Raw genomic sequence first — 25,017 nt, 5'->3', positions numbered from 1 at the left:
AAAATTCAATCATTCTATCTCCAGCCTTATTCCTGTCACCAAGCCCATGTTTTCCGACTACTGATTCTTCTTCACTATTCCCAACTTTTGCATTCAGTCACCCATTATTATCAATAGCAAGTACAAACAGCTCTAGGCTGCATTGTGTATGTTTGAGTTTTCTGTGGTCTGTATAAGTGATCCATACTTAGTCACAACTATTATTGCCAGTCATATTTTTGCAAATGTATTTCTCAGTGGTGTTTTTGCTTTGGCAGCAATTACACACTGAGATAAGTAAATTTTGACATTCCATAATCTATGTTCAAGGTTTTTTGGTAGATGCCGATAGCCTAGAGGTACTTTCCGCACCCCTGCTATTATTTGAAAGATATTTTTCACCGTACTCTTATAACAATTATAGATATAACCTGTTCTGTGAACCTGACGAAGTTTGTATCTCTTCTCTTAGGGTTTTCAAGCCTCGTGGTAAGAAGCTGCCTTGCCATCTGGAAGGCAGACAGGTCGAATCCACCACTATCCTTAGGGAAAAAGATTGACAGTCTCCCCCTGTGCAATTTACAACCTCTGAAAAAACCCACTGGTAGGGTCAGCTATGGATTGATTCTGACTCACTGATACACAACAACAATAATAATCTTCAAGTAAGCCAGTGCTTGCCTTGCTTTACTGGATCTTCTCTACCTGTTAGAGATTATAAATTTGAAGAGAGATTTGATTCTGAGAGAGCATGTTGTGGCTTGGAAGAGACACGGATACCAGTCACACCTCAACACAGAAACTTTGATGTTGTGGGGAAAATCCCACACCTATTCACTGCAGATTAGTAAATCTGTACTTACCTTGCTGATTAGGTAATCTGACACTGCCATTCATTGCCAACTGGCAGCCTTTGCCCAAAGAATAGGACATGTAGGTAGGGCAGAACCCTGTTTAGGAGACGGAAGTAGTCAGAAGTGCACATGAAAAACGAGGAGGAAAGGTCTTGTAGGAGTAAGTAAAAATGTTACCAAGAATTAGGTAATTAATAGAATGTTTTAAAAGTTGATTTTTAATAGAGAAAGTTAGTGGTGTTCTTATAGTTAGTGCAGTGTAATGAAGAAGGTGGAGATTTTCTTGCTGAAGTTTGATATGTACTCTTGGGAATTATGCACATTTAAATAGAGACTTGGTAGTGTGGGAGTTAAAGAACAGGACAGGAGGAGATTAGAGGCTCAAAAGTAAGTTAAAATGAAATGAAAGTGATTGTTATTCCATGCAGTCGAGCCATGTGAGCTTACAGCGAACCTGTGGATAACAGAACAAAACACTTCGTGGTCCTTTGCCACACCTCGCCAGCTTCGCTATGCTTGACCCATTGGTGCAGCCATGGTGCCAGTCCATCTCATTGAGGCGTTTGCTCTTTTTTGCTGACCCTCTATTAAGAAGAAGGTCTTCCTCCAAGGACTGGCCCTTCTAATAACATCCCTGAAGTCTATGGGATGAAGTCTCACCATCCTTGCTTCTGAAGAGCATTCTGGCTGCACTTAACTCCAAGCCAGATGTGCTTGTTCTTTTGGTAGTCCACAGGACATTCAGAGTTCTTTGCCAGCACCACAATTCAAAGACATCAGTTCTTCACATGTTCTTATTTTTTGCCCATCTTTTCACATGTAAATGAGGTGATTGGAAAGACCATGGCTATGCCTCAGAGTGATAGATGCCTTTCTTCTTTACCTCTTTACAGAAGTCGTTTGCAGCAGATGTACTTAAAGTAATTACATTACTTAATGCACTGCATATATTTGAATGACGGTGGCATTCACTGGAGTTCCTTGTGTGTGTGTGGATATTATCCTGTCACTCACAACATTGTATTTCAAGATGGATCTAGAAAATACTTTTTTAACTATGAAACCAACCCCATTTTCCCTCACCTTTTCGTCTCCAGCATAGTAGATCATATCACCCTCTGACTCAAAATGTCCCATGCAGTCCATCTCATTTCACCAATACCTAGTATGTCAATATTTATGCATTCTATTTCCTTCTGAACAGTATCACAATGTTCCTACATTTATGGTTCTTAAATTCCATGTTCCAGTCACTCATGTCTGCTTACAGCTGTTCCTCCTCCTATGTTTCCATACTTGAGGGCTCAGCCTCCCTTGCCATATCTGCTAGTCTAAGTATTCTCTGCTGTACATAGGGTTTTCAAAGCCCTGCTATTTTGGAAGTGAATGACCAAACCTTCTTCCTAGTCTGTCTTAATTTGATTGCTCAGATATAGAACATTATCTGACAGACAATCATGTTACAGAGAAGACCAAATTAAAGATACTTCTCAGTAGTAGAATAAAACCAATAGATTCCATGTTGTCTCTACCTTTGCCGGGTGTGTTTTGAGCCACCCTTTCCCTGCTCCACCAGCATTTACATCTGCTTTCACCTGCTCCATTCAACATCAGTCTCCCCTATCCATCCCCCCTTGATTGATGACCTATATGTCAATCTTTCTGGACATCTGGGATTCCTAAAGCCTCAAGCTGCTGCCAGTTCCTTCCTCTATGGGCAGTATTTCTTGAATTCAGGAGTTTTGAATTGCTGCGTCAGGACTGACAAGTTCAAGCTGAAGTTGAGGAAAATTAAATCAAGTCCACAGGAACCAAAATTTGACCTTGAGTCTATCCCACCTAAATTTCAAAACTATCTCAGGAACAGGTTTGAGGCCTCGCACATTAAGGAGTGAAGACTGGATGAGCTCTAGGAGGATATCAAGAATTTCATCTAAGAAGAATGCAAAAGGTCATTATAAAGACAGAGGAGGAAGAAAAGACCAAGATGGATGTCAGAAGAGACTCTGAATATTCCACTGGAGCGCCAAGAAGCCAAAGCAAAGGCTTGAAATCAAATATTAAAGAATTGAACAGAAGTTTCCAGAAGGCAGCATGAGAAGACAAAGTAAAGCGTTACAATGAAATGTGCAAGAAACTGGAGTCAAATCAAAAGGGCCAAACTCGCTCTGCATTTCTTAAGTTGAAGGAACTGAAGAACAAATTCAAACCTCGAGTTGCAATACTTAAGGATGCTTTGGGCAGAATAGTAAATGATCCAGGAAGTGTTAAAACGGGAAGAGTATACAGAGTCATTCCACCAAAAGGAATTGGTGGACACAGAAGAATTTCATGAAACAACGTATGAACAAGAGCCTGTGGTGATGAAGGAAGAAGTTCAAGCTGCTCTGAAAGAATTGACAAAGAACAAGGCCCCAGGAATTGATGGTATACCAATTGACATATTTCAACAAATAGATGGTGCCCTGGACGTGCTCACCAAATTGTGCCAAGAAATTGGGAGGACAACCACCTGGCCAGCTGACGGGAAGAGATTTCTATTTATGATCTGACAGACAGAGTGTGGAAATTATGAAACAGTATCATTGATACCACATTCAAGCAAGATTCTGCTGAAGGTTAAAAATGACTGGAACAGCAGCCCATCAACAGAGGACTGCCTGAAGTGCAGGCTGGATTTAGAAGAGGCCATGTCACTAGAGATATTATAGCTAAAGTCAGATGGATCTTTGCTGAAAGCAGAGTATCAAAGAAATGTAGATCTGTGTTTCATTGATTATACAAAGGCATTTATTTGACTCTGTTGATCACAACAAACTGTAGTTAATTCTGAGACGAATGAGAATCCCAGAAAACTTGATTGTGCTTATGTGTAACCTATACTTGGACCAGGAGGCAGTCGTCAGAACAGAGCAAGGAAACACTGCATGGTTCAAAATTGGGAAGAGTGCATCAAGGATGTATCTTACCTCCATATCTTTTCAATCTATATGCGGAAAAGGTTATCCGGGAGGCTGGGCTCTATGAGGAGAAGTGTGGCATCAGGATTGGAGGTAGAGTCATCAACAATCTGCATTATGCAGATGACACAACCCTGCTTGCTGAAACTGAGGAGGGCCTGAAGAGCTTGCTGCAGAAGGTCAAAGACTGCAGCCTTCAGTACAGATTGAAACTCAACATCAAGAAAACAACGATTCTCACCAGAGGGCCGATTGGCAGCATCATGATAGATAATGAAGAGATTGAGATTGTTGACAGCTTCAGTTTTGCTTGGCTCTACAATCAACACTCTTGGTACCAGCAGCCAGGAAATTAAAAGATGAATTGCATTGGGAAAGTCTGCTGTCACGAGACCTCTCCAAAGTACCGAAGAACAATGATGTTAGTCTGGAGACTAAGGTGCTCCTGATTCAGGCCATTGTCTTTGCAATACTTAACTATGCTTCAGAGAGCTGGACAATTTCTAGGGATGATAGAAAAATGATGCCTTTGAGCTGTGGTGCTGGAGAAGAGTATTGAAGATATCATGGACTGCTAGGAGAACAAACAGGTTCATCCTAGAGAAGGTAAAGCCAGGCTGCTCCTTGGCAGCAAGGATTCTGAAGCTTTGTCTATCATACTTTGGACATGTTGCAAGGCGGGGACACATAATGCTTGGGAGAGTAGAGGAAGACTCTCGATCAGGTGGACTGATTCAGTGACTGGGGATTAGGGATAGGCGTGTCAGAGACAATAAGATTGCAAGGGATAGAGCAGGGTTTCAGACTATTGTACATAGGGCCGCTATGAGTCGCAGGCTACTTGATGACACACATAACAATAACAACAATGCACTGCAACATTTAATTTCTTGACTACCGCTTCCATAGATGTAGATTGTAGATCCAAGTAAATGGCAGTCCTAGACAACTTCTGTCTAGGATTTAATTATTATGTTGTTTATTTTTGTGAGGGTTCTTTTTAAATTTTTGTTATTGTGAGGATTTTTGTCTTGTCTATGTTGAAGTGCAAAGAATTTAATAATTACATCATAAAATAATAGAAGTTGTACTGTTAAGTGCCATCAAGTGGTAGACAACTCATAATGACTTTATGAACAAAAGACCTGAACACCTATATAACTTTTCATCGTTTCTCAAAGTTCATAGGGTTTCTAGAGGCAAGCTATTTCGGAAGTGGATGCTACTCCCTCTCCAAGCTTGTTTTAATCTGGGAGCTCCACCAAATGCTGTCTATCATGGGTGACCATTATTGCATTTGGCATACCAATGTGACAATGTTTAGCATCACAGCAACCACGAGTTACCTCTATACAGTGAATGGACAGACCAGTGCTATACCACTTAGAAAAATGTTTGACCAAAATAATTTAAAACCAGGCCTGAAGGCCACAGAGTAAAATCACACACCTTTGACTTGGTAACATAACTTTCTTTTTTTTAATTATTATTTTATTATTTTGTGTGTGTGTGTGTACCATCAAATCGGATCTGACTGGTACAGGAGGAGATCCCTCCTTTTCCCGGCAGAGCATCTGGTGGATTTGAACCGTGCACTTCTGAGACTGCAGTGCAGCTTCTTGCCACTAGGCCACCAGAGCACCCCTGGTAACATAACTTTCTATCCACTAGGCCAACAGAGCTCTCTCAATGTTGTTGTTGTTGTTAAGTACTGTCAAGTAATAGAGTACTCGTAGCAACCCTATGGACAAAAGACCTGAGCACTTGTATAACTTTCATCGTTTTTCCAAGTTCATTGCATTTTTGGAGGCAAGCTCTTTTGGAAATGGATGCCACTCTTGCTTCCAAGCTTGTTTTAATAGGCGAGCTGTACTAGATTAGAATTTATTAAGAGCTAATGTGGTATTTTTCAGGGGCTGCCTTTAGCCTTCATTTACTCACTAGAGGGCATTCGTACTCTTCGTAAGTTGTGTAGTCAAGAACTGGTACCTGAATGTCGTATAAGGTGTCATGAATGACATTGTAATCATTTACTTTTTACAGACAGTGTCAGATTTTTATTACTGTTGTTTGATTCTAAGTCTGTCTTTCTGTGACATTTACAGTCTGAAACTAATGTGATATTCTTGTATTTTCAAACTGCTTTTTATCAGAGTAGATTGCCAGTGATGTTCACAGAACTAAAAAATTAAGATTGAAGTGTAGTAGTTGTAGTAGTAGTAGTAGTAGGGTGGATTTTTAAAAAATTATTTAGGAAACCTGACTATCACTGTATAGTTTTATGTGTTACTAGTAAATAGATGTCTTTTAAATGAGATCTAGTGGCCAAGTGGTAAGGAATTGTGCTCCATGCCAAAGGCAGGCGAGTCAGATCCACCAATTTCTCTGCAGGAGGAAGATAGGCAATCACACGTGTGTGATTTACTGCGTCTGGAATGCTACTGGAGGGTCAACTATGAGTCATTTCCACCTGGAGTGTACATGGCAACAACAGTGCCGTTTTGGGGGATAGCAGTGCAGCTAGGCCAGCAGAGCTCCCTCATCGTGCTATTTTTTTTAAAAAAAGCTCACACTCCCCTTTCACCACTGAGGGCTAGTCTCTTAATAACGTGTTTTCTTTTGTTTCTTGTCCCTAGCAATTGTGTGAAAATGTTGTATAATGTTAGTTATTTGTGCATATTTTGTAGTCTCTCCTTACTTTGAATAGATACAGAAAAAATAGAATTGACTAAGCAAACTGTCTGGTTGTTAATGTTTTTCTAAAACTACAGAATTCTAACTTAACACATAAGAGACAAGGCCTGTATTCAGTAAAGAGCCTAGTTCCTGAACTGTTTACAGATTGGACGATAATTGGCAATGCTGTGTTTATTGATAGGGAGCTCTCATGGCTTAGTGGTAAGTAGTTGTGCTGCCAGACCATTGGCATGTGGTTCGACTCTGTTAGCTTCTCCAAGGGAGATCTGTCTGGCTTGACAGTACATAATAGCATGTTATTTATAAGACAGTGCTTAAAAACATGAACTTTGGGGAATGCCTCTTCTATAATAACTCCTTCTTCCCCAAATCTGCTTTTCCTCCTGAACAAGTACTTCCAGTTGATCTTAGCAGTTAATCTCTCGGGTAAAAAGCATATGACTAGTAAATGCTCCAGGGTATGATGGTCAGTGCTCTATTTGTAATAGCAAAAACTTGGAAACAATCAGATGTCTTACCAGAAAATTGGATTATTTTTACAATGTGGCAGGTAAAATGAATGAACAAGAGATCCATACTAACAGGGACATGTATGAGAGAACAAAATGGAGCAGAATTTCAGAAGACAGCATGTAGTACTTTGTGCAAAATTTAACAGAACAGCAAGCAACAAATGCTGGTGAGGTTGTGAAGAGACTGGAACACTTATTCACTGGTGGTGGTAGTGTAAAATGGTGCAATCACTGTGGAAGGTAGTACGGCACTTTCTCAAAAAGTTGCAAATAGAGATACCATTTGACCCAGCAATTCCACTACTGGAAATATACCCCAAAGAGACCATAACTGACATTCAAGCACATACATGCACACCCATCTTTATCGCGGCTTTGTTCACGATAGCAAGAAGTTGGATACAACCTAAGTGCCCATCAACAAATGAATGGATAGAGAAGCTGTGGCATATTCACACAATGGAATACTAGGATGCATTGAAAAATAAGGAATTCATACAATTCAAAGTGGGTGACTCTGGAGGACATTATGCTGAGTGAAATATCTCAGTCACAAAAAGACAAATACTTCATGGTGTCACTGTTATAAAACAGGACTGACCTCGGGTTTGGAAGGAGACTGAGAAGATAGGTTCAATAATGTATACTACATTGAAACAGATGAAGGAGAAAACTGTTTTAGAGGGAAAATTGCTAGGTATTTTTGTCATGACAGGAGTCCAGAGCGAAGACTGTATGGTGACGTGGACCTTGGGGGAGGGATTGTAAAACAATGAAAGAATTTTTCTTTTATTTTTCCAAGAGGGTAGTGTACTGGGGGTGGGGGGCTGTTGGGGGGAGAAAAGTACAACAGTGAATGAATGGAAAGCCAAAGTCTCTGTCAGTTTTCATTGAAATTAATAATAAATTTTAAAAAAAGAAAAAAAGATAAATAAAGCAAATTATACAGTCAGAGCAAAATAATAGAGTCTGATCTTGTTAAGATTTTTTAATTTAAAAGCAAAACAGCAAGAGAAGTCTTCTGGAAAGAAAGATTTGAGCTAAAGATGTTTTCTTCAATCTTTTTATTTATGAAACTCTGGGTTATGAGAATTGTGTACATTAAACCTTTAGGACAGCTCTGTTAATTAAATTGATTGACATTTTAAAGACTGAAAACAAACAATTTAAGGCACTAAGACATTTTTCATGAGGGAGAGTCTAATCCATTATTAATTTTTAGTAGATTGAATTAATGAAAATGAAGAGATTTAGGAATGCTAACTTAATGTAAATTAGCCCTATAATAAGGTACATAAACTTTCTTTTTCTCTCAAATCACAATTTTAAAAGAAGAAAAATGGAGAAATAATTTTTTAAAGCATATAGGCTTTCTGACAGCTGTTTTGATGTCCTTTTACACAGATTATTTTACTCTATATTTATGGCATTCCAACCATTTATTGGGGGGGGTGGAAATCTACTTATTATAAAGTTCCGTGTTTTTATTTTTTAGGAAAACTTTAATGTCTTACTAAATTGTTAGCATAAAATCAATTTGAAAAACAGTCTACACAATGATTATTTGAAGTCCAGTCCTGACACCTCTTTGTACCTTCTGGAGACCGGGCTGAGGACAGAAAGACTTCTCTATAAAGTGTGGTGCACTCCTCACAACAGAGTTACCATTTCCCTCAAGCCTTGGTGTTTTTCCCCCCTTCCACAGATAACCTCATAAATTAGGAAAATCAAGGCCATATAATTTGCTTATTCTTCTGGATATCTGTACTACATGTAATCTGTTTTTCTTCCTGTGTGAGCGGAAAAAGGTACTGTTTGTGTTTTGCAGCCATGCCCCTCACGGGGGGCCGTCCAGTTGATCTTATTTGCAGTGACCTCAGGTGGCAGAGTAGAGGTGCCTTGTATGGTTTCCTGGGTTATAATCTATGGACGCAGATCACCAAGGTTTTTTCTCCTTCTGTGCTGCCGAGTAGGTTCAGATCACCAGCCTTAGGTTCATAGCTGAGTGTTTAACCACTGTACCACCAGAGCTCCTTTTTCTGGCTTGTCTTGACTTTTCTATGAGCAGCTTTCTATATGCAAACAGAATTTTTTCCCTCTCTATTGAATTGCATATTTTTCTGTAAGTGGTTAGTGTGTTAGTGAGACCTCTTGTGAATTTAAATTGTGTTGAGGTAAAATCCTTCCTAGGAGGTAATATTGGCCAGAAGATAAGGGGTGAAAAAATAATTTAAACCAGAAACAGCTAGTACTGGGCTCCAAGGTAGAAAGGTTTTTGCCCTTTTCAGGGAACTAGATCTCTTTGCCTTTAATTATTAATGTGTATAATGAATTTTCTTGCTCTTTTGACTGTTCCTCAAGAGCATACTGTAACTACATGACAGTACTGGGGCCTGGTCAGTGCAATCTTCCTAAGGCACATGTAACTGTTAAAATGAAATAAAACCAAAACTAAGTGGATAGGGGCTACTGGGTTGGACAGTGTTAATATAGAACATATCTAACAATGAGGAAATTTATTTTATCAGCACTACTTTGGAAAGTCACTCTGATTTAAATACCTTCTGTTCAGTATCTTTATGGTTTGTTTTGTCCTATACCTGTAGTGTATAACATATAATTGCTGAATATTTGTTAATGATAAAATGAATAAATACATAGATTAGTGGACAGCCACTACATGTTTTACCAGCTAGAGGACAGCAAGAGATACATAAATTAAAAATAAGATTGGTGTGTTTGAGGAATTGTGTAAGAAGACTGGCAGTAATAGAGATGAGTAATGGCTTGAGAACATGAAATGAATGACCAGTGTTAGGTCTTGTTCTCCATGAAGTGAGAGTTGATGGGAAGGTTTATAGCATGTTAGTAATACGATCTTATCTATATGTCTTTTTAGCAAACTAATAATTCTTTGGTTTTACTAGATCTCTTGAGAGTTTAGTAAGGAGTTTAATAATTAATATGATAGTTTAAACAGGGTCTTAGAATAACTGCTTGTTATCCAGATTGTTCCTTTATTTCATGGGTTACTACCCGCTCATATTTTATGATTTGTTTTGTTTGTTTAGTAATTGTCTACTTATTAGCAGAACCTTATAGGTGAGAACTTGTTCTTGGTGTTGTTTTTTTCCAGTGAAGGTGGTGTTTTTAAGGCTCATCTCACTTTCCCAAAAGATTATCCCCTCCGACCTCCTAAAATGAAATTCATCACAGAAATCTGGCATCCAAATGGTAAGCTTATCTCATTTTCTTTGTATATTTGCAAATATAAAGAGCGCTGGAGTCATTAAATTTGGAATTTTGACGTATTTCTTCATCTTAGATTTTATAGCATGAGTAACTTAATTTTCCCCCCTATATTCTTGGCAGTAAGGAGAAATATTCCAGCTACCGCATAAGATGAGTGATAGGATCAAAAGAAATAGCCTTTGCATTTTCTAGGCTTCTTAGAATGCTGAGCATGAAATGGAGACATTGAACTTTTAAAAAAACAAACAAGCAAAAAAAAAAATCACAAAACTCAAAGATGAGCTATAATTTAAAAACTTCTAGAGGGGAAATATAATCAAGATAAATCTATTTACTGTACATTAAAAAAAAAAACAAACAACCCAACCCATTAATGAGTTCTAGACTGCTAAAAGGACAGAGTTCAAATCAGATGTGTTAAAAAAGTCTTGGGAAGAAAAAAAAAAAGGCTTGGCACAATTATATTTGACACTTGTTGGCTAATCAAAGGTTAGGTAAGCTATCTTTAGACATAGTCTCCTGAGTCTGTAGCCTTGTGTTTTTTTTTATGTGATTGAACTTTGAGAGATTTCTTTTCTCACTATTTTCACTATACATAAGCAGTGTTGTCTTTCTATACTTACTAGTCTCTGAAGGACCCTGGTGGTCCTCTGGGTAAAACCATTTAGCTGCTGAAAGATTTTTAGTTAAAAATAAGTAGTTGTTCCACAAGAGAGAGAAAGATGTAACAGTATGCTTCCATAAAGACTGACTGCTTTGGAAACTCGATGGGCGATTCTGCTTTGCCCTTACATAGCCACTGTGAAGCTCAGTCAGCTCACTGGCAGCTAATTTGAGATTTGAATATATAAATACATACGTACGTACATACTTTCTGTTTATAGTGAAGATTTTTTAATTTGATTAAAGAATAGAAACAAATCTTTAAATTTACCTAAAAATCAGAGGACTACAATATTTGAACCCAGTTGCTTAAAAACAGATGAGAATTGTGAGAGGTGGTCACTGGCAAATGGAAAACTATTGCAAACCAAGCAGGGGAAGTGTCTCCAGGAAGGTGTTGTCAACTGTATCGTTGTCTACACCCAGCAGAGTTCATTTTAGGTAGATAAAAGAACCCAAGGGAATATATTACCCAAATTGCTTTGGTAAACATCAAAATGTTTTGGTAAGGAGCAAAGCTTACTTTCTCCCAAAGAGGATCAGAAGTGCCCAAGATCAAGTTCAGGTTGAGTTTAAGTGCGAAGAGTTCTATCCAATTACTAGTAATACTCGACTCTATATTTTTCTGCTTATGAGAGACTCAGCCGGTAGTTGACATTTATTCAGTTAAATTGTTCTTAATGGGCTAGACTTACATGCTAAGTATCTTGACATTGTAGATGATGACGATGATGATAATAATAATAAAATAAAGAATAAAAGATACTGGTATTCTCATCGGACTTGTCAGTTCAATCCTGTGAATTTGGTAACATCTGTAGTCTTCCTAAAAGTTTAGTGATTTTGAGAAATCACTTATTCTGTTTATTTTACAGAAATACTGTGGGAATTAGTATCACATTTGTGCTAGATCTTGCATGTGTAACTTAATCAGTGATACTTTAAACAGAAATTTTATTCTATAATTTTACAGTTGATAAAAATGGTGATGTGTGCATTTCTATTCTTCATGAGCCTGGGGAAGATAAATATGGTTATGAAAAGCCAGAGGAACGCTGGCTCCCCATCCACACCGTGGAAACCATCATGATTAGTGTCATTTCTATGCTGGCAGACCCTAACGGAGACTCACCCGCTAATGTTGATGCTGCGGTAAGATGCATGCATTCTTGTTCTTTTCTCTCACTTGCTTTAACAAAACTGAACTGTTGTTTACAGTCAAGTTAGATTTGACACGTACCTGAGCCTCCAGTAGGTTTTAGAGGCAATAAATTGCATAAGGGGATAGCCTGTCTTTTCAGTATTTATTTCCATATCTCTGTTTTTAATCTAAGGACCTCTGGGTGGTAGTGGTTAGAGGATTTCACTCCTAACCTGAAGTAGGTTTGAATCCACTGGCTGCTCTACCAGAGAAAGACTGGTGATTGAATGAGTGACTTAACAGCCTCTGAAAACTTGCGGGAGGGTCAGCTATGAGTGGGTTCAGGGTCCACCCTTGCCCTATCCTGTACCATGCCCACAATCTCTGATGTAGTTGAGCCACTGTTATTGTCACTATGTCAGTCCTTCTGCTGGAAATCTCTGTCTTTATCTGATCCTCCATCTTGTCCCAGTGTATTATCCTTTTCATGGCCCCTCTTGACAACAGGAAGCAGAATTGGCATCTACTTCCTAAACAACGTGCCTCTGCAAACCCTATGAACTTTGATAAATGACGATAGTTACAGAAAGGCTTTAGGCCTTCGTAGGGTCGCTATGAGTCATGCTTGACTCAACAACTTGACAGCATGCCCAAAATTGGTGAGATACAGTCTCACCATTCTTGACTCTAACCTAAGGAGTACCCTGGTTGCATGCTCGGAGACAGATAGATTTACTTCTGAGTATTTGTGCCTGTCATTGTACCAGTACCAGATTGTTTGATCACTGTGGGTGTGTAGCCAGTTTTGAGATAAGGAAGTGTAAGACCACCCACTTTGTTTTCCTCAGGAGTGTTTTGTTTATCTTGGATCTCTTAACTTTCTATGTAAACTTGGTGATGATTTTCCCCCATCTTTTTGAAGAAAGGCCACAGGCTCTGGATAGAGATTATATTTTATCTGTAGATTGCTTTTGTATTCTTACTGTGTTTTATGTTTTTCTTTGTATAGGTCTTTTATATCTCTGGTTAGATTTATCCCTAAATAACAGAGATGCTTATGGCATACTTGTCTGGTTCCCATTTGTATTGACAGTTGGTATGTGTGTAGATATGCTTTTAGTTAAGTTGAACAATTACTTTTCTACCTTTATTAAGTGTTTTTATCAGGATATCAGAAAGAGAAGTTGAATTTTGTCAAATGCCTTTTCTGCATCAGTTGAGTTATTTATGTTGTTCTTTTCCTTTGTTTTATTGGCTTATGGTGGATTATATTTTTTCTTGAATCATCCTTGCATAGATGGTATGGATCCTGCATGATCATGATAGATTTTTTTGTTTTGTTTTTTTGCTATGTCATTGGGAGTTTGTTGGCTCTAATTTTTCATCTATGTTTATGAGATAGTATTGATAGTGGTTTATAATTTTCTGTTTTAGTGATATATTTGCCAGGCTTTGGAGATTATGCTTGATTCCTGCAATGAATTGAAATGCATTCCATCTTTTCCTATATTTTGGAATAGTTCATGTAGAATTGGGGCCAGGAGTTTTTTGGATTGGGTTTGTTTTAATGACCTATTCAATTTCTTTCTGTGGTGGGAGTCTGTTCAACTTCTGCATTCATTTGTTTGCAGTGAGTTTCTAAATATGTGACCATTTGTCCTACATTTCCAAATGATTGGAGTATAATAATCCTGTTATTATACTGTTGATTTTAGTATATTGTGATGTTGCTAATTTCATTTCTTATTTGTATAAGGACTTGTCAGTTTTATTATTTATCTTAAAGAACCAGCTTCTGGTCTTGTTGATACTTTATTATTTTCCCATTTCATTTATTTCTGCTCTTACTGTTTGGTTTTTTCTGGAGACCTATGCTCTGCTCCCTTTTTTTCAGAGGTGCTGATACTGGGTTTTTCTTTTTTGATGTGTACATTTATTATTATTATTGCCCTCAGAACTGGTTTTGCTGTGTCCAAAGATTTTGGTATGTTATAATTTTATTCTCATTTGTTTCAAAAAATATAAAAATTTCTCCTTTTACCCAATAGTATTTAAATACTCTGCACCTGTAATTAACTTTAAGACAGTTTTACTTCTTACTGTTACGTTCTATTTTTTTTCCCCCTTGGTTTCAATCTTATTTTTTTCCTATTTCTTTATGATTTTGTGGGATGGTTTTTAAATATAATTTTTTATTTTAATTGTAATTTTAAAAATGTACGGAAAAGTTAGGTTTTCATTCATTCACTGTTGCACATTTTTACTCCCCTCCTTCCCCAACACAGTTCACTTTTTAAAAAATACTCATTCATTGTTGTACAATTACCTCTCCCCCCATTTTGTTTCTTGATACTGACCTTTCTGTGTTGCCTAGAGTTCCCCTTTCTTCTTTTTAGTAAAATGATAGATAGTTCATTGGCCCTGAATCAAGACCAGCAGTTTGATGGAGCTGTTGGTTTCAAGCAGGAGCCTAAAGAAATATCTTGCTATGGTCTGTTGGCCATTTCAGAACTTTGGAAATGTGATGGTCAATTCATTAGAAAGAAACATTTTCAGTCATTGGTGATAAATATGGACTAGCAGTTACTTGTAATCTTAGGATTTCAGAGTATAGGGCTACCTGCTGCTATTGATGCTTTTCTTACAATTATAAAACTGTCAAATCTGTTACCCCAAAAAATCACTGGAAGGGTTTTCTACCCAAAACAGGACAGTTCTTAACTGTGACCTTCCTTTCAGTAATGTCCCTTTGTGTGGTCAGAACTCTAACTTAAATATTTTCAGCTATCCAAATGAGAAATTAATTATGTGCTTCCTTCCCTCTTTTGAAATAATAAGCGTTTACATCATGATAGTGTTTCTTGATTTCTGTGAAGAACACAGTTGCCTTTGTGGTTCACAAAGTTTGTAGTTGTTCACTGAGTTGTAAAAATATATTTTTATTATGGACATTGATTTTAAAAGTTACTTTAATTAAAAAAAAGTGCAGTAGAGATAGTATAGCATTTTTCCCATTACTTTTTTTCCCAATTTTATGTTGGTTTGCATACAAAATGTGTGTATATTGTGTTTCATATGATTGATCATTCCTATATACTGTGTTTTATAAAATTACCCCATCTTTTCAGGTTCCCATTGGATCTTTCCTAATTCCTTCACCCCCACTCCCTCCACCCTCCTGCCTCCTTCCCCTTCTCCTTTTGGGCTTCCATGCACATCTTACTAGTTGCTCTTTGGTTTTTTCACAATAAAGAAAGGTCTCACACAATATTTGTCCTTATGAGACTGAATTAGTTCACTTTCTACACTTCTCCTGTATTATATTTTTACAAAATCAATCACCATTGGACTATACCCCCTGTCACCCCATCCTTTCAGATACCTGCTGGATCTTTATTTTCTTCACCCACCAAATTGTGCAACCCTGTGAAAACCCCCGCCCCATCCTCCCCCCTCTGCTCCCACTCCTTCCCCCTTGAACTCCCATGCACGTTTTAATAATTATCTTTCCATTTTTACAATAATGATCTTATGCTTTATTTATCCTTATGAGACTGAGTGAGTTCACTCAACATAATGCTCTCCAGTCTCTCCCAAGTTACGTAGTATTTTTCAAAATGGTTGCTCCTTCGGGAGCTCTGGTGACCTAGTGGCAAAAAAGCTGCGCTGCAACCCCAGACGCGCACAGTTCAAATCCAACAGACATTCTCTCTGCTGGAGAAGGAGGGGCAGTGTCCTCCTCCTGTACCAGTCAGATCTGATTTGACAGTACACACACAGTAAATAATAAAATTAAATTAAAATATATTTTAAAAAAAAAGAGACATTTCTTTAAAAAAAAATTGTTGCTTCTGAGTGCTGTGTAGTATTCCATCGTGTGGTTTTATCACGGTTTCTTCAATCCATACGGTTGTAGTTGGACATTTGGGCTGTTTCCATGTTATTGTGATAGTGAATAATGCTACTATGACTGTTGGTATGCAAAATTACTGTACATTTTGTAACATTCTTTTGCTATTTACATATTAGCTAAAATGATCTCTTTTTCCCATGTGAAAGAATCAATGCAAATAGTGGTCTATTTTCAGTTTGCTGGAAGTGATATTTTTGTCATCTATATGGTTTTTCTTTTTCCCCCTAGAAATAATATGCTGTATCATCTCATATATAGGTATTTTGCCATCCATTTCTCATATAAAAGACATTGTACACAGTTTCCTGGGGAGCTCTGGTAATCCTGGCGATAGCAAAAATGTCTATTTGTAAATCATAACCCACCCCCCATGTATAGGCAGTCCCTGGGATAGTGAAACTTCTCTTAAAATACGTGTTTAAATTTATTTGTACTTAAGTCAGAACAGTTAACACGTTGCCGTAGATGATGGCAAATGTGTTTCTAAGCACGGTCGTCAATTTAAAATGTGTGTGGCAACGTGTTAATAGTTATAAATCAGCCAAATAATTTGGCTTATTATATAGCATATGATAAACTTTTCTGTGCATGAAAAGTGATAGAGAAACACTTCCAGATACACTAAAACATCTTTGACATTATCATCATAATAGTGTTTCATACACGTTACAAGCTAGTGCGCATTTATTATTATGAAGCTTTGTAGGTACCTTGACTTTTTAATATAATGGATCTTACAGAGATTGCTTTGTAACTATCTATCTGTTGTCAAGGATTTATGGGCTCGGGGTGGTAGGACAGAGTTCTTCTGCTCTTTTTTAAGGGGAATTTTGTGTGTTTGGATCATTTGCATAGGAGAGTTCTCCTCCTCTATCCTAGCAGAGGTGGGAGCTCTGGTGGCCTAGAGGCAAGGAGTCCTGTGCTGCCATTTCAAAGGCATTCGGTTTGAACCCACCAGATGCTCCACAGGAAAGAGATGAGCAGTCTCCTCCTGAGTGATTTGCTGCCTTTGAAAACCCACTGGAGGGTCAGCTGTGAATTGGTTCTGGCAACAGTAACAATCCTTGCAGAAGTATTTTCTATTTCTTTCCTGCTTTCTCTACTTTTTAACATGTTTTTAAAGTGTATAAATAACCTAAATGTTATATTCATTGTTAGTGTGTGAGTTTATGAACATGTTTGTGTAAATTCATGTGATACTACTACCTTTACACCTACAGAAAGAGTGGAGGGAAGACAGAAATGGAGAATTCAAAAGGAAAGTTGCCCGCTGTGTAAGAAAAAGCCAAGAGACTGCTTTTGAGTGACATTTATTCAACAGCTAGTAACTTCACTTATTTCAGGGTAAGTTTCTTTTTAAATGTCATCATACTGTTTTATCTTTTTTGCAGATGTCTTACATTATGGGAAATGGTGTGATTTCAGTTTTTAATTACTTGATGACATTGGCTTGGTTGGTTTTGGGTTTGGTTTGTTTGTTTCTAAATTTTTTTGTGTGTATTGTACCATCAAATTGGATCTGACTGGTACAGGAGGAGATTGTTCTTCCTTCTCCAGCAGAGCATCTGGTGGATTTGAACTGATCACCTCTGGAAATGCAGTGCAGCTTCTTGCCACTAGGCCACCAGAGTTTGCCTGGCTTGGTTTCTGACAGTGTTATTTAATACTGCTTCTTAAGAATTTGGTGTAACCATTTTTCTTTCCTCCTTAAGTGGATCTGGCTGTTTTAAATATTCTGTGTTAAAATGGTTGGTATGTTGACAGTCTGTGTTTTTTCGTTGATGGTTCCATTTCTAATGATAGTAAATTAATTTGTTCTCTTTTCACCTTTTTTTGATCAGCCCTTATGACCATTCTCAGACACTGAAGTCTGCTATATTTCCCTGAAATGAATTCTATATAAAAAGAGCTGACTTCAATTTTGGTTTCTTATTTTTTATTATTTCATAATATTCTACTAAGACTATTAACTACCCTTCTTGCATTTGTTGGTCTTTATCTCTTTACTCATTATTTGTTCAATATTGATAATGCCAGGTGGAAAATTTTCCATTTTATTTTAAAACATTATTTTAACACTATCTGGGGGTCAAGCAAAGTACTGAAAAAATCTCCAGTCTTATTACCTTTGAACATCCTGTATGTTCACCTTATTTTCCCATCTCCTCCTCACATTCCCCATTCTCTGTTGATGGTTTATTTTCATTTTACCAAGTTTCTTTTCCTTATAATGTATGGTTTTTAATTGTATACATGTGGAATTATAATGTATGTATCCCCCCATAATAGTTTATTTGAGTGAAAGTTTACAAATCATTGGTTTTCATTCAATCATTCATACACATGTGGTTTCATAACACTGATTATGGCTGATTAATTATTTGCAATGCCTCATCAGACCTTTAGTGTTTTTGCCTTTATTATCACCTAATTTATATATTCATTAATTTTTGCTCCTCTCTCCCTCCCTTCTAATAATCCCTGTTACAACTCTGTTAAGGTTGTTTGTATCTATGTGAAAACCTTTCTCCAGCTATATTTTATGTAGCTATAATACTTAGTTATATTAGTGGTTATATTGTATAATTGTTCTTCTGTTACCTAGTTATGTCACTCAGCATAATTTGATCTTGCTTCATCCATGTTGTATAGTATATCACCAGTTCTTGATTGGTTTTGGTGATGCATGATATTCCCTTGTCTGAATACTAAAGTTTCTTTAGCCGTTCATCCATTCTTGGATACTGAAGTTGTTTCCAGTTGTTTGTTATTGTTAATAAGGTTGCAGTAAACATGAGTGTGAGTATGTCAGTTTGTGTGCTACAGTTCTTACTTCTTTGGGTTATATACCTTATAGTGAGATATCTAAATCAAATGAACTTTCTTTTCCTAACTAAGGAAATGCCAAATAGCTTTCAGCAGGGATTGCATCTTTTGATATTCCCACCAGCAGTGTATGAAAGTTCCAGTTGTCCACATCTTTACCACCATTTGTGGTGTTGATTTGCATCTCTCATAGCTAGTGATCTTGAACACAGTAACTAGTGATTTAATTTAAGTCCTGTGTCCATTTTGTCACTGGGTTATCCTTTTCTTATTGAAGTTCTGATATTTTTGTAGCTGAATCCCTTGTTATAGATGAAGTTATTATCCTTCTGTGACTCTTTAAATTCTCAACACTTTTTATTCTTATATAATTATGTGTTTCTATTTTAGCTGTTTTCATTAGATATATTATTATAACTATCATGCTTGCTTTTTCTTGCGTATTTATTCATAGGTCTCATCTCATTTCATTGTCATTGAAGTGGATATGTTCTTTATATGTCCTCTCATTGGGCCTTGTATCTAGTCTTTTCCCTTCTTTGTGACATTTGAGTGCTACTACTTTAGATTAAGTTTTTGTTACTACTTCCTTGATGGTATTCAGCATCTTTTGTTACTTTACCTTGGATATTCATTCTGGGTGAATTCTTTTATGTGTAGAATGTCCTCATAGGAAAAACAGGGGTTGCTTTTCTTTCTCATAATTATTTTTAAGTCAGAAAAAAGTTGGTCAACAACTAAGAATTGGAAAGGAACAAGCCTAACTTTAAAATTTTACCTTATAAATTTTAGAGAGTAGGTAAAATTTTTATTATATTGGTTGACATTGTTGTGTACTGTTGAGTCAGAACTAACCTACAGCTCACTCTTTAGCGGTTTTCAGAGGCTGTAAATGGCACAGGAGGAAAGTGCCCATCTTTCTTCTATGTAGCAGCTGGTGGAGTCAGACCTCATACCTTTGGGTTACCAGCGTGACTCCTTATCACTAGACCATCAGAGCTCCCTCAGTACTACATACCAGATTTATTTTTAACACATAATACAATATTAAAGGTAGAGGGTCAGCAGAGAGAGGACCCTTCACGGAATGAATTGCTACAATGTGTACCACACTGATACCGAGTGACAAGTTGTCAAAAAGATAGTGCAGCATAGGGCAGGGTTATTCATAGGATCACTGTAAGTCATAGTCAACTTGATGATACCTAACAACAACAACACACAATCTTACTTTTAATAAGTGGTGATACCCAGGAACAGGTGACACTGAGCTCATTTCAGTTCTGGTTAATGAATATTTGTTCATCACCTGTCATTAATAAAGACACTGCTCTCCTGGGAAATGAGAGACACAAAGTACCATACAGATAAACAGTTTAGGTCAATAAAGAGCTTTTTTTTTGTTCATCCAGATAAACCAGTCATAAAAATGTAAAGCTAGGTCCCATTAAGAGCTCTAGTGGTTAGGAATAGCAGTAGAGCATGGATGGCATCAAAAAGTCAATACATTACTAAATATTGGATGTTTAGGGCAGAGAGTAGGCATAGGGCTGCTAGCCACATTCATCTTGACTCATTGGGTCAGAGCCAACTCTTAGCTTGACCCTCCATTGGTCTTTCAAAGGCTGTAAAATCATATGGGAGAAGAGGGCCCTTCTTTTGGTCCCCAAAGTGAATATCCACTTGGAATATTGCTGAGTAAGGGCCAACGAGAATACCTTAAGACAATTTCTGACAAAAGGAAGAAATGGGAGATGTGGAATAGTCACAAGGAGTGCTACAGTACGGATTTCAGAAGGGAATTGGGTGGGAGGTTACCGGTGTTAAAAGGAAAAGTTTAGAGGGACAGCTAGAGGATTTATGATTGGGAATCATTGTCTTCCAATATACTGGATGGCGGTGTAGGATGAATTGGAATTTTTAGATGTTTTTGTGGCTTAGTGGTAAAAATTGCCTTGTTAAAGGTTCGTGGTTTCAAATCTATAATCTGTTCTGTGGGAGAAAGATGAGTAATCTTCTCTTATACAGTTTGCTGCCTCTGAAAACCTACTGTAGGGTCAGTGGTGGGTCTGTTCCGATGCAGTGGTGCACAACAACAGTTGTGTAAAGGGAGCTCTGGTGGCATAGTGTATCGGCGCTCCTACCCAAAGGCCACACGTCCCTGGCAGCTCCTCAGGGGAAAGATGCACAGCCTCCTCCTACATGATTTACAACCTTAGAACCTGCTGGAGGGTCTGAAGTGAATCATTGCCAACTCAGAAGGAGAGATCCGTGTAAAAGGCAATGAAGAAAACATGCTCCATGTTCACTTGGTTCGTTAAGATGGCTTGTTCAGAAGCATGGTGCTTATTAAATTCCTACCCTTTATGGAAGTTTATCATGTGTTTGTAGGTTTGTGTGGTGCTTTTTTTTTAAGGACTTTAAAAAGGTTAGGTTGGGTTGTATAGCTGCATATAAAAGTAATTATTTGACTCAAGTTTTAGAAATAAATGTAGTAAGACACCTAACTCCTTTGGGAAGGAACCATCTTCAGGTTAAAAGTCAGAAATAAATAAAACTAGGGGTAAAAAAGACTGCAGATAGTTAAATTCTTTTTTTATGGGACACATAATTGAGGCACTTTTCATTGATAATAAGTGTATGCGATTTAAAAAACAGGTATATACATTTTAAGTTTGAAATAGAGGATACTAATGAAAATAGAAATGCCTGAGATCATAACTTATTTAAAAGTCATGTTTCTCTTTATAAAGACAGACTTGCTTTTCCTATGTTGCGATTCCCCGCCCCCTTAGGATTTTATTCAAAGCAAAGCAAAATAGATTTTTCTGTTTCTTCCAAAGAAGTTGATGCTATTTAAAGCTGGGTCCTCGCTATTAAAAGCATGAGTTGCCTGCTTTTAGGTGCTTTATAACTTTAGTTGTGAGTCCCCTCTGGGGACTTTTCTTTAAGACATCACATGGAAAGGGTTTGTAAAGGGTTCTTTTGTGGCCATGAAATTTCTCATATCATAAGGGAATGATTACTGAGTACCCAAACACGAGATTCCATTTACTTTCATCCCTTGGTGGATTAATCGACTAGGGATTAATTTGGGTGTGGTATAATCTTAGAAAAACATTTCATGTGGAATTACCTAAAAGTTAAAATATTTACTCCATAATAGTATCTCTTGAATTTCAGTATTTATCTTAGATTTTCTAATAAAACACCCACACATATATATCAGTATATACAAATGGTAAAACCCAGTTCTGGTAAAGGCATTGTATTCAGATTCACTGTTTCTAGGAGTGTTTAAATCAGAATAATTACACTGACTGATACAACACTTTTGTAAGGAAATTTAGTGTTTAGTTCTGCCTCTGCGTGTGTATTTTAGGGAGGGAGTCTAAGTTAGAGTAACAAGCATATGTAGGGCTGAATATTGTGGGTTTTTTCCTGCCTGGAACAGTTATGGGCACTTCTGAATATGAATGATTAAGATAGATAGATGGGGAAAAAAAGATCTATCAGTTGGGCTTTTGAAGATCTTGAACATTTAAAAAAAGTAATGTTGTGTGAGTTGCAAATTTCATAGTGTGAGTTTCATAATTCTTAAGTACATTTGACCTGTCAGGACTGTAAAATTCTGTTCCTTGAATTCGGGCTCAGCAGATAACAAGTGCCTGAGTTTCTTGGAGTACTTAGTATGCAAAGATAAGAGGTGTTTTCTTCCCTGCTGTGTCTCCCCACACGCCCACTCTCGTATATTCAAAGCACATATTAATAAAGACTCTGGAAATTTCATTTGTTAGTAGGACTTTGTGGGAAGGAAGTGTTAACCTCTGGTGGCCTCGTGTTAAGAGACTGCTGCAATCCAAGGGCATGTCGTTCAAATTCACCAGCTGTACTACTGGTATTCTCCTCCCAGGCAATTTATTGACTCTGAAAATCTGCTGAAGGGTCAGCTATAGCTAAGTGTCAGTTCTGACTCAGCAGCACACAACAACAACAGTGTTAGGCTTCGTTTTTAGACAGGAAGTTATTAGGTGTGTGGTTTCTCTGTACAATTAACAGTTAATACCTTCATATAATATGACTGTGAGCATTAGTTTATAAGGCGTTTGACACATAATAAGCACTTGATAATTTTTATTTAGATATGCTTCTTGATTTTTACACAGTACATACAATAAATTAGAATAGTCATATGTGGGAGGAAGTTCCATGAAGAAATGGATTTGAATTGAACCTAGGTGACTGGATAGAATGAACTGCAAGAGAATTTAGAAAGCTGAGAAATGTGGTTAATTTTGTTTGTAAAAATGGTTGTGAATATTTGTAAATTTTTTAGATCCCTTGACTTTTAAATATTCTACTTTTTTCCCTCTGATGTAAGACAAAAAAAGTAACACTAGGGAGCTCTGATGTCCCAGTGGTAAGAAGCTGTGCTGCAATCCCAAAGGCACACAGACCAAATCCACCAGCTGTTCTGCAGGAAAAGGAATGGGCAGTCTCCTCCTGTGTGATTAACTGCCTCTGAAAACCCATTGGAGGGTCAGCTATGGGTCAGTTCCAACTCAGTGGAACTCAACAACAATACAAATTGAAAGACATTTGTATTAAAAGTATCTAAATTTGTGTTGCTCAGTAAAACTTCATGTGGTGCAGCACATATTATCTATATTGTCCAGTATGGTAGCCAGTAGCAACAAAAACCTGGAAGTGTTATGTAACTGTGTAACAAAATTTTACATTTTGTTTAATAGTAATTCACATTCAACATTAAAAATGGGTAATGAGTTCCCATACTGGACAGCATACAAGTGCATTTTAAATGAAATTAAGGATTTATTTCCAAATAAATAAGAGTATGACTATAAATTGATTAAATAATCTACTTTTGTGTGTGTGTACTTTTAAATTGACTATATGTGTTTGTTTTGTTATAGGTCTCCAATTGAGAAACATGGCACTGTTTTTCCTGCACTCTACCCACCTATTGCTGGACTTCTATTGTAACAAGTTGGCAAACACTGGCTGGAACTGGGCTGCAATAAAACATGCCAGTTATCAGTGCTGACAACAGCCTAACAAGTGCCAACTCACAGATGATTACGCATTTTGAATTCTAATGAACTGTTTTAACCTTCAGGAAGAATTGTAAAGACCTGTACATAGCACAACATGATCCGGATAATATATATACTGTTCATGTACATCCACAAATACACCTTGTACCAAATAATGCTTTCCTGTAGTAGAGTAAGAATCGTGTAAATTCTGAAAGATTTTTAGCAGGTTTTCTTTCCCTATTCATCGTTTCTTATCAGTTTTAAAAGACTCCTTAAAGCATGTCAGATGAAAAACAATTAGGATTAAACGTTTCCATTTAATTTACTCTTAAACCACTGAGGCTTCATTAAAAGCTTTTCACTTATTAAACTTTGGTAGCTTCTCTGTTTTGGCACATCCCCTTTGCTTTTATCACCTCTTTCTGCCAGAAAGTTCTCAAATCACTTAGTTCAAATACAGAAATACTTAATAAGCAACTACTTGATTTTTAAATGATGACTTGAGAAAAGCCATCACTAGGTGCTTGTCCTTTTTGTATTCTAGTTGCACCCATCTCTTAGAGTGGATGTAGCAATAACATTTTTGGCTGTTGAGAGCTCTTGAACCTAGTCATTAACCCTTGAGTTGGTTCTGACTTCAACTTATGGAAATTTATCCTGAACAATACAACATTCTTGAATTTTCCTCCTTCCAGTTGCCTCTTGTTAAGATTGGAGAAATAAAAGCATGCTATAGGCTTTGTACTCACCTTCTGGGTTTGCTATTTAAAAAAAAATGCTGTTTATCCTTATCCTTATACCCTTCTCCTTAGCCCTTGATATTTCTTTGCCTCTATTCTATACTGCAGATTTTTCTCACCTATTGTACAAAGAAATTGCGATGTATATTTTCATGTAATTTGATTTTGGAATTCTGTCACCTTATGTAGTGAGTTCTTCCAAAATATAATTTTTTCCAATAATTGTCAAGTTGTTGGCTTTTATTGTATTGAATGAAGGTTACAATACTGAATGCCAGAGAAGTGCAGTTTAGAAAAATCTCAGGTTGATTCCTTATGCAAACATAATACTTGAAAATCACATGGCCATGGCAGTACATGTTTTGGGTTATATTTGGATTCTTAAGTGACTCTAAAAGCATTACAAAAGTAAATGCTTTACTA

General features: G+C 37.1%; 1 protein-coding gene across 1 annotated transcript in view; it reads left to right on the top strand.

Moving 5' to 3' along the window:
- The window catches only part of UBE2G1 (ubiquitin-conjugating enzyme E2G 1), a 117,164-nt gene extending 92,945 nt beyond the window's left edge, over nucleotides 1-24,219 (top strand). Inside the window, exons 3-6 of the mRNA XM_006899758.1 lie at nucleotides 10,139-10,236; nucleotides 11,891-12,069; nucleotides 17,192-17,315; nucleotides 23,732-24,219. Coding sequence (XP_006899820.1) covers nucleotides 10,139-10,236; nucleotides 11,891-12,069; nucleotides 17,192-17,278 — 364 coding nt within the window. The 3' untranslated portion in view covers nucleotides 17,279-17,315; nucleotides 23,732-24,219. The remainder of the gene's footprint in view (nucleotides 1-10,138; nucleotides 10,237-11,890; nucleotides 12,070-17,191; nucleotides 17,316-23,731) is intronic.
- Nucleotides 24,220-25,017: the final 798 nt, after the last annotated feature.

Source organism: Elephantulus edwardii, unplaced genomic scaffold, assembly GCF_000299155.1.
Source record: "Elephantulus edwardii isolate Elephantulus edwardi_28Jun2011 unplaced genomic scaffold, EleEdw1.0 scaffold00267, whole genome shotgun sequence".
Lineage (NCBI taxonomy): Eukaryota > Metazoa > Chordata > Mammalia > Macroscelidea > Macroscelididae > Elephantulus > Elephantulus edwardii.
This window is presented reverse-complemented; position numbering and strand designations above follow the sequence as displayed.